The 11181-nt window shown below is 34.7% G+C and overlaps 2 protein-coding genes across 2 annotated transcripts; both read right to left on the bottom strand.

Annotated features, from left to right (window-relative positions):
• Positions 1–828: 828 nt before the first annotated feature.
• LOC118482120 (glutathione S-transferase T3-like) lies at positions 829–1889 on the bottom strand. Its single transcript, XM_035977609.1, has 2 exons — positions 1609–1889; positions 829–1520 (listed from the first exon to the last, which is right to left on the bottom strand). Exons 1-2 carry the CDS (start codon positions 1843–1845, stop codon positions 957–959), a joined length of 801 nt encoding a protein of 266 aa, XP_035833502.1. The 5' UTR covers positions 1846–1889; the 3' UTR covers positions 829–956.
• Positions 1890–6602: 4713 nt separating this feature from the next.
• LOC110876416 (F-box/kelch-repeat protein SKIP11) lies at positions 6603–7905 on the bottom strand. The gene has a single exon (XM_022124590.1). It carries the CDS (start codon positions 7903–7905, stop codon positions 6694–6696), a length of 1212 nt encoding a protein of 403 aa, XP_021980282.1. The 3' UTR covers positions 6603–6693.
• Between the last annotated feature and the right edge of the window lie 3276 nt (positions 7906–11181).

Consider the following 11181-nt stretch of genomic DNA (forward strand, 5'->3'; position numbering starts at 1 on the left):
TGTATTTCTGGAGGGACTAAAGTGTAATTCGTGTTGTAGCTGCTATATATGAGGAGAGAGAGTGGTTCTTCTCAGTTGGTTCGAGATATTTCTAAGGGTTTCGTTGAATTCTCTGTCCAGTCACTCTCATCTTCTTGTGTGTTTGTTCCAGTGATGCTGTGTATCTCGATCTCCTTCAAGATTATTTGAAGCTGCTGGATCGTTTGAAGTTCCTGTACATCAGTGGATCTTCAAGTCTATTAGTTCTTTTTCCCTGTTCTTCTTTTATATCTTTGTGTATTGTAGTTTCAGTTAGATCTTTGATAGATCTAGTGATCGTGTGTGATCACCGGTTTTGATCATCTGATTGTTGTATCAGTTGATCATTGTTCTGTATTTGTTAAACAGGTCTTACTGTTTGTAAGATCTAGGGAACAGGTTTTTTCGGTTTGGGTAAAATAATAAAGTTTTGTCGCTTGTTTTGTCGCTATTTCTGGTGTATTCGAGCATTTCTTGTGTTCTTGGTTTAGATCTATACCATTTTACAATAACCCAAAGAGTTATTTCTGCAAGAAGCTCGAATAACCCCAAACTTCAAAGCCACCAGACGAGGACAACTAAGGGTGAGAGGGGCACTCCCCTCTTAGGGGAGTCCCCTCTCTTACGCACACCCAATTACTTGATGCCACGTCAACTCCCCTCTTAAACTCCCCTCACACCCTAAATTGATGGCGGCACTCCCCTCTTAGGTGACTTGTTTTTTATTTTTTTTTTATTTTTTTATTTGTTGTAATTATGCATGTTTATAAAAAATATTAATAAAAATTAAATAAAATTTAACAAAAGACATTTCAAAGTAGAAAATAAAAATAAAAATTAAATTCAAACTAGAAATTAAAATTACATTCAAACTAGAAAATAAAAATTACATTAAAACTAGAAAATAAAAATTACATTAAAACTAGAAAATAAAAATTTTAGAAATCGCACGGCCACCCGTACTTGTTAGCGATGTCGCGCTTTCGGGCGAGGATGAACGGCAACATATTTGGCGGAGCATCGTCGTGCGGCTTGAGGAATGTTTTCATATCTCGATCGTAATTGTAGTTTTTCATCGTCTCGCGTTGTTCCGATATGAGCTCGCGAGCCTCCGACTCTCTTTTCTTCCTCAATTCAATCGCCTCCAATTCCATCGCGTGCTTCGCTTCTTTCATGGCGGTGTACTCTTTGAATTGTGCCGCCAACTCGGCCGAGCTTCCCTCGGACGATGTCGCTTGACGCTTGTCTCGCCGTTGTGTTCTTTGTGGCGAGGGGTCTTCGTTCATATTGAGTATGGAAGGGTCCACGTCAACGGGCTTTCTTTTTTGTGCCGAACCTTCCCCTTCCTCACCCAACAATGGGACTTGGGCCCATTTGTCGTGTTTTCGAACGACCTCCCACGCCTCGACATGTTGAAAACCGTTCGGATATCTCTCTTTAAATTCCTTTAAAGCGACTTTCATCACGTCGAGATCCTTACACCCACTTCCTCGTGTGCGATCCTACATATTATAAAATAAGAAGTGTTAAAAAATATGAACTTAGTAAAGAAAATTAAAAAATATACAATGTTAAAAAATATAATTTTACCGCTTGTTGGTATAGGCCGTTGAAAAAGTTTATTTTCGTCATCATCGGGGTCCATTTAGACCGTACTTGATGCACGGTCCGGTTACTTCCACCAACGGTGGCGTTAAAATGATCTAAAATCTTACGCCAAAAACTATTGCGGTTTTGTTGATTGCCCTTCTTTTTGTTGGTAGAGCAATGTACCCACGCCTTCGCCAACGCCTCTTCTTGGACCTTTGTCCATTTTTCGCTCGCCATTTTTCCCTTTTTAACCCGAGCGTCGTCATCTTCTTCGTTGCCGGCGTCTTCATCCACATTATATTCATCGTCGCCGGTGTCGTCTTCATCGTCACCCAAATTTTGAGTTTCGGGCACTACCTCCTCGTCCTCGTTATATAGTGTTATAATACACTTCTCACACTTCTGGATTAATGAATAGAATCTTCTACCTATATATATATATATATACTAGCAGGGTGCCCGCGCGATGCGGCGGGGGCGACACTTTGCATTGCGACACTCGTTTCTTGTAGTTTTCTTATTCGTATAATATTTATGATAACATTATTGTGGTGGATATATGTCATAAGTTTACACATATGTAAAAGTTTTGTTCTTTTATAAAAATTAATAATCAAAAGATAAAAAATAAAAGATAAGTTGTTATAATTGTAAAGTTTGTTTATTTTATTAGTTAAATTATAAAGTATAATTTTATTCTTTAAAGTTCATAACTTTTTTTAATATTCACATAGTACCCATCCAATAAACTTTAAGTTTAAAACTTTCGTTTTTATAAAAATAAAAAATAGTATTTGACTCGTAAGTACGTTTTAGAGCTTTAACTTAAATTGTTAAATTTCGGTTTTTTTTACAAATATAAAAAATTTGTATTTTTATAAGACTTCAATAACTGTTTTTATAAAAAATAGGATGATAAGAGTTTATATCTTTATTAACTTTATATCATACTAAGTTCAAATTTTTAGTTCCTAACTAATCTTATCTATATAAGTCTACTTTTAACTAATATTCCCTAAAAATATGCAACACAATCTACTACTATTTATCTAGTCAAGTTGGTAAATAATTATTTTAGAACTGACTAATATTATCTATAACAATATAGTTGAACTTATAATTCCTAAAAATTTGCAACCCAATTTAGAATTTATCTAGTAAAGATTGTAAATTTCTGGAGTATTTTATTTATATTACTTGTTATAAAATTGCTTATAAAATAATTATTTTTTATTAACTTTATATCATAGTAAGTTCAGTTTTTTAGTTTATCTTTAAACTTTATTACTTTAATACTTTTTAATTAAAAATGCAAATTATTAGATTAATATCCAAGAATAACTGCAATATTTTATAGTTTCAGCTTTACTATATCTAACTACAATATCTATTTATTGCAACTTTAGGATATTAACTTATATAAGTTCAGTTGACTTATAAATTTAGGATATTAACTTTATTTTGAACTTTATTAATTGGTTAATAATTGCATTATATTAACACCAAAGATAAAGTTCAAATATAAAATAAACTTTATTCATACGTCTAGGTCAAACATAACAACTGAAAATGAAAAAAATATATATATAAAAACACTTGATAGATTTCATATTAGACTGCAGAAAATATATCCGTTTCTGAATTGACACTTGACGTATTTTTAATCGGGTTTTCTGGTTTGTGCTTGAATCGACAGTATCTTCTAATTCCTCTTCTTTTTCATTGTCCTCAGAATCGTCTGAATTAATAACCTCACTCCATTTCCATTTAGAGAGTCTCTTGGATCTCTTACTTTGAGTCTCAAACTTCCGATCCCTATAAATGACAAAAATTGAATACAAAAGTTAAAAAAAGATTAAATAAACCTTAAAATTACATCTTCACTAAATTCACATTGAAGATTAGACTTGTATGGACTAAACATTGCACCATAAAAAGTAATATCAATACTTTTATCACCATCATCCTGCAATAAAACACACATATAATAACATAACGAACATGTTAATATGAAGATATATGCAAAAATAATACTTAAAACCAGAAAAATCAATACCTTAGAAGCTTGTTCGACAAATGTGTTGTTTAAATTGGCATGTTCATCATGCAACTGAATCTAAAAAATCAAATAACTTAACATTCACATAAAAGTAAATAAAAGAAAAAAAATATTCACTGCTGCGATATAACAAAACTGACATTTCGCAACAACCCATTTTTTTTAACTTTGTTTAGCAATAGATATAAGAGTGTCCTGCTATATTTATAGTATTAACTATAGAAGTGAATTAGGGTTTAATTTTAGATTTGCCACCCCTTTATTTAGGAAGTTTGTTGTGGTTAGTTTTAAGTTTTTATAAGATATAATAAAATAAAATGTGACACATAATATCTTCATTTTATTTTACGGTACTTTTAATTTCTTTTGTTTTTGTTTGCATAGATGGAGCCCATTTTTGTAGATTAGGCACATTAGATCACAAGTATTAATTACTTGTACATTAACGCATAATAGACTTGTACCTTTTAATCCGTGCGTCGATATTGAACAAGACAACTACCGAAACGTCGACAAAAATGTGTAGATCGTCATGCTATCTTTGGATTTTTTTTAAACAGTATAGTTTATAAGATATGTCAAGATATGTTAAAAAATTATAAGTTTGTTATGGAGGGGTGAATTGTAACTAATTATCTATAATTTTGTTAAAACCTTAGGGGTTTAAGTGTAATAATTTTAGGGGCTAAAAAATAAATAATGTTTAAAAGATCAAACTACCCTCATTTTAGGGGTCTTTCTATAAATAAAGAGGGGAAAAAGTTCTTATTTTTTAGGTATCTTAAAATGCCCCTCCCTCATGCATTATAATATAGTGTGTGTGTATATATATATATATATATATGCTCGTTGCGAAGCTCTTCTAACATAGAACACAAACCCACAAAGATATATATATATATATATATATATATATATATATATATATATAGAGAGAGAGAGAGAGAGAGAGTAAGGTTAACATACAAAAAACCTTATCATACATCACGTAGGAGACAATGGTAACCGTTGGATCAGGGGTATAATCACGCATGGGACCACATAATCACGCATGGGACCACATAATCACGCATGGGACTATAATCACGCACGTTCTATGATAATAACGCACGTTATATTTTTTTGTCATGTATGTTAATGTAGGTTAAGCCTTGAAGTACATTATACTTTCTCTCTCTATATATATATATATATATATATCTCTGTGGGTTTGTATTCTATGTTGGAAAAGCTTCGCAACGAGCCAACCTTCCAAAACGTGTCCAAAACGGAGCTAAAATGAATGAGATATTGATTCTCAAAGTTTGGTGTCACGAATGCACTTGTGTTCCATAAAAAGCAAGCACAAGAGTTGTATCCTGATCCAAGTATCTTCGTTACCACTATTTGTCGATTAGGAGAACAGGGGAAGTGGGATATAATCGAGAAAACCTTTGAGCACTTGGAAAAAGGAGGTCATCGACAAAGCGAGCTCATTTATGCAGTTATGTGGGGGACCACCATGCATGAACTCAAGTTAAACGTTTTCTTGAATCTTCAAAGAGCTTTGCCTCAATTCTTTCCCATTCCGCCCTTCTGTATCACGGAATCCTTCTGCTTATACACTTAATCTTCCTTTTTCTCCATCTAAGTATGTATTAGAAAGCCTAAGATAGTATGTATGAGAAAAAAATACCATTTTTCTTTAATCCGATAAGAACAAAACAGAAAACTTTACCAATAGTCTACTTTTACTCCTTATGTATTTCTGGTACAAATGTGTATACATGTAAGCAAGTTCTCTTCTTTAAGTTTTCTTTCTGATATACAGAAATTGCTAAGGATTTTAGAGTGATAGTTGACGAGAGTAGAAATAAAAGAATAATAAAATGGTTTTAACATTAGGCAATGTTTCCTCGTGTCACCTTTTAATTCTTTCTTTCCTTTTCCCTTTTGTTCTTAAGTTATGACCTTTTACATTTCAATCGCCTTCATAGTCCATCCTTAATCAGTAAAAACAATTTTAGACATAGAGTCAAGATTGATTTTAGTGCATTAACCCAAGGCTTAGTGATTAAGTTTTATTCTCTAATCCATACAATCCTATGACATTGAGGTCATTAATTTTAATTTACGAGGCATCTCTTGGACATAAAGTCGGGTCTAGAGGAAAGGCCAATAAAAAAAGAAAGCTAATTTTATGCTAATCCGAGATAATTAGCATAAAATTTGGCTTTCTTTTTAGAATACTCATAAAAGTAAGCATTTGTGTTTGCTTTATTAAATAAAAAGGCTCTATACATGAGTAACTAAAATGTTCAAATGAATTTGTTATTCATTATCATGATTGGTGCATACTATTATGCATAATGAATTTTAGGTATTTAAGCAAACACGTGAAAACATTGTGACAACGGAAATGTTTAGGGGTTGAGTATTTCCAGTGATGGTGCTTTAATGTGTAGATTTGTGGTCACACCTCTTGTTTTTTTTTTTTTTTTTTTTTTTTTTGGCAGGGATGGAGTTCTTTGCATCACTTGGATGATTCTTGAAACCCTTTGGCATTTGGGTGATCTGCCATATGAGAGATGTGGTGTTGACTGGTTTAAATTTCATACGCCACATAGAGGGGAGGTAGCGTTAACAACACATCCGCTATCTCAATAATATAAGAATTAGTGATTGAAAACTCAAAACATTTCCATCCTTTATTTATTTTTCATGTTCAATCACGTGTCACATCTATGCAAATGAAGCATGAATTCACCATTATTGTTTGAATGTTTTCTGATGTCATTTTCGTAAAACAGAAAACATTGATTTTTGATTTCAACAATTTTTGATTTAGTATTTCTAAATGATTTATATCTTAAAATTTGCATTTGAGAACTATACACATTTTCAAAAGAAAACATATATTATTATTTAGATTAGAAAAGTAAACTACTGACATAACTCTAAACAATACCACTTAACTAGCTACTACACATCTTATTTTGGATCTCAAACACTATAACAGTAAACTACTCAAGATCATAATCTCAAGTTCAACAACCCATAATAGCACAATTGTAAACAAAGTTATCTGACTTTTTCCGACCAATGATGGTCCATTGTGGCGGTCCTTCTTGCGGAACCCATGAATATATCTCAACATGAGCATACTCCCCATGTGCCCAACGACCACCAACTATTATCACCCGATCTCCACACCCTCTAAACGCAATTCCCCACCCACACATATTATCAGCACTTTCAGGCAACCTGCCTATACTCTCCCACACCTTAACATTCTTGTCATACTTCTTCACCTCCATCACCTCACAATCAGCAGCATACAACTCATTATCAACCACCGCTAGCAGTGGTGGCGCCATCGAACCACCACCTCCACCCATCCACATGTCGGGAATCGCTCTCCATGTCTTAGCCACCGGATCATACTCTTCTCCACATGACAACGGCTTCATATCCTCCCCACCACACCCGCCAATCACATAAAACTTATCGTCCATAAACATACTCGAACTCATTTTTCTCGGCTTAAGCAGGCTGGGAAGCGTCTCCCACACTCCAGACTCGCTGTCGTAACTCTCAACTGTGTCCACGATCTTTCTGTTTGCATTAACGCCTCCTGCAAATATCGCGATTGTTCCAAGGCTTGCAGACCCAAATAAGCATCTTGGTTTGTTCATTGTTGGCCCCTCTGACCATGAGTTTGTTAGCAGGCTGTATTTGTACACAGCCTGACCTGAAACATGTTTGCCTAGAACCAAAAGGTCTGTCCCAACCCCCATGGACTCTTTATCCGAATACGCGAAGCATGTATCGCCGCTGTTTATCATCGGTAGATGCATCCATTTCTTGCCAACTGGATCAAAAGCCTCCCATTTCAACATGTGACAAGAAAAGTAAACCCAATGTTCTACCACTTTATTCTTGCTTCTTTCTTTGTAGATCTCACCACTCCTGATGAGATCATGAAAGCTTTTGTTCAGTGATGCAACAGAAGCATAGTTATACCGTGGGCAACGGGTGAGAATCTTGATCGAATTCTCCCTACCAATGGCTTGGATCGGCGAGTTCTTCTTTGATGGCTCATGTGAGATCAAACAAAGGTCCAGATCATCGATATATGCTAATGTGAGTTCAAAATCATCTCCCATTGGCATCTTTTCTAGTTGAGATGCTAGTGTCTCTATCTCATCATCTTTTATATGATGATAACTGCTCGATTCTTGATTATGTTTCTCCGACATGTTTTCTTGAATCTCTGGGCACAAAATCTTGATGCTTGTTTCTTTGATCACCTGCAAGATTACAACTGAAAGCTAGTTAACATATATATTATAATAATCACTAGAAAAAAAAGGTAATTACTAGCAATGTATAATTAATTAGTTATCATATGAAGAAAGCATAATAATTAAGAATCTATCAGCAAATTTGATTTTCTTTTTACTGCTCTTTTCCTATTATAAATTTCTTTTTTTTTAATTAAAGCAAGGTCCGGTAACACCAATTTACAAAAATATTTACAAGAAAAGACATAAAATGAAAGAATATAATTAATTGCGTAACTACACAATAAACCAACAACATCAAAAAAGTTATGATGGTTGATGTAACGCAAATATATCTATAAATAGAATTACACAATCAAATATCCTGAATGCAAGATCAATCAAAAAGTAGGACACACACCTATACGATTTGTAATTGAGTATTTTAAGAATTTGGAAAATGCAACTTACCAATTCGACAGTAGAAAATATAAAATTTTACCCAAAGTATGCTGTTACCCTTTGCAACCTCTCTTCTTTGCGTTTTCTTTCTGAAAGTCACACATCGGATGAGAATTTAGAGTATTAGTCGGTGAGGAGAGAGCATTATAAAAGAACAATGATGAGGATTTGAGTTGTATTATTTTACAATAAAACTCTTCTTATGGATTTCGATGCAATTAGTTACGACTTATATACACAAAAAAGCTAAAAAGAAAGAAAGAGCGGTGTGGGTATCTTTAGAGGGGGCATGAGAGGCGTGATACTGACCTGGTCCACTTACACGAGATACGCCACTTGTCTTGAAAAGGTGATTCGCAATAGGCCAATTGTACATTGCCACGTCTATTGTTGTATATTTATATGCAGTATATCTGTGTGCGAAAAACCGTGTCTACAATATCTATGTGCTTCTGTATTTAAAAGCCGGTTTTTACGCTTTATTTAGTTTCACTTTGTGACTCTAAGTCATGAGTTTCTACATTTCAACGCCGCCCCACCTTTTGTACAGAGTACATATATTTGGATAGGCTTTCTAACAACCAATATTTAATGATTACATTTTATGTTCTAACTATACGTTACAATGCCAGTGAGGTAGTCGTGGCCGTGGTTGGAGAAAGAATTGGTGTTCCTTGTGACTCAGGTCCGATTCTCACTCTCCTCATTATTTTCTGGGGCATCCAGGTGAAGAGCGAATACGGGTGGCGCCGATTCGACTTGGATGGGAGGCGAGGTTTTACCGATTATTCCACTGTCGTGCCTTCGGGCGGGTGGAGGTCGGGTTTCCGTGCATCTGGTGAGAGCCAAAGGGCTGGCGGCGGTCGAGTAGTCGACCTTGGCCACAACGCCCGGTGTCACAGTAGTTAGCACGTCGTTCCTTGCCATTAATAAAACTATACGTTACAATCTCATAGTCTTTTATGTAACTGAATTTAAAGTTTGTGATATATATATATATATATATATATATATATATATATATATATATATATAGTAGGAGTTGGGTGGAAAGTCTATTTTTCCTAGAAAGTCTAGGAAGCAATGAGAATTGGACATGTGGCATTGAGTTATTTTAACTAAAAGGGCAACTATGTAATTTCACATTTTAATTTTATTTTTGAAATTTATTTTTCATTAACTAACATCCCATGATTTTCGGAATTTTTGTTGTTTTCGAATTCAAATCTGGAGGTCAATGTGTTTATCTGGAAAACTATCAGCAGGTCTTGGTGATGTGTTTTACCAGTCAGAGAGGTTGAAGTCAGTGTGTTTTAACACTCTGAAGTCAATATATAATCAGGTTGTGTTTTAACAGTTCTTTTGCATTTTTAATACTCTGAATATGTTTTATGTTGTTGTCTATGTCACATTACATCACATTGTGTTTTTGATGATTAAATTACATCATAATGTGTTTTACAACACGTTGTTTTATACTGAAGTTTAACAAATCTATTGTGTTTTAAGTCAGCAGATTTGCTGGATGTCGCGACCCCCGACCCACCCTGGCCGGAGTCGGGGTCCGCGGGCAGATTTCAGTGGTACCCGTGGTATTTAATTTATGCGACAGCGGAAGTCTTTTTACAACAGGATCTTTTCACCGGAAAATGCTCGTTTAATATATTACACAAAGTTTAAGGGATAAATCCCATAATTTACAATAAGTTGATTTCACACAGAATTCTTTATTTTCCAAAATATGTTTTATTCATTTATTTACACTGAGCCACTTCTCTGAGCTTGATAGTGCTTTACTGCACTTTTCCTGGATCACATAGATCACCTGAAACATGTTTGAAAAAGGTTTTGTCAGCGGGGAAATACTGAGTGAATCATTCCATTTTCTAAAACGACCCGTTAGTTATAAATTACAGTATTAAGAACAATTACAATGTTTCTATCAACCAATTATCAAGAATGGGTATTTGTCACCCGACCGGATCTGTGACTGTGGTCATACCACTATTGGGTCCCGTTGCCCCAATAATGACGGTTTACTCACACAGAGTAATAATCACTCACATAGAGTAATACTCACTCACATAGAGTGATAAAAATAGTAATGTGCACAATACCCCACATACCAGCTGTAATTTGGTGATTACAAAGACTTAATCCCTGTAATTATAACCTTGAAAATAATTTGAGGTATTGTAATACTTACTCACAAACTGTGAGAAAACAGTTAAAAAGAAGAATGACTCACTTTGCAGATTAACGAGCAATAGATATAAGCCTACTGATTAGCCTTGATTACACCTAGTTTAACACAATGCACACACAGACAGGTTAGTAACTAATACAGCAGTTACGACAATTCACGAGATTAAACCTTCACAACGATTAATCAGTGCAATACTCGATAATTCAATCGGATTCACAACGAATAACAGAGCATAGTCCGAATTTGAACAGCACTCTAATATTCAAGTCGAAATCACGACGAATAATCAAAGTACAAGCTCAATTGAGCAGCACCTGGACTATCGTTGGATAGTTATAATCGATCGGACGTTGAATCGTAATAGCGATCGAGTTATTACCCTGATTGCGGCAGCGTTTCGATAATTGTGTGTGTTTGTGAACTGTTTCGACTATAACTCAGTATATAAGGTGAATTTGGACATCGCAGTAACACCAAAGTTCAAGTGCCAACGTCCCCTATTTATAGCTGGAAATTGTCCTCCCTCGCGCCACGCGAAGAAGACATGCATACCCGTCGCGTGGCGCGACGGGTCTATTTCTTAG

This window comes from Helianthus annuus, chromosome 9, assembly GCF_002127325.2.
Source record: "Helianthus annuus cultivar XRQ/B chromosome 9, HanXRQr2.0-SUNRISE, whole genome shotgun sequence".
NCBI lineage: Eukaryota > Viridiplantae > Streptophyta > Magnoliopsida > Asterales > Asteraceae > Helianthus > Helianthus annuus.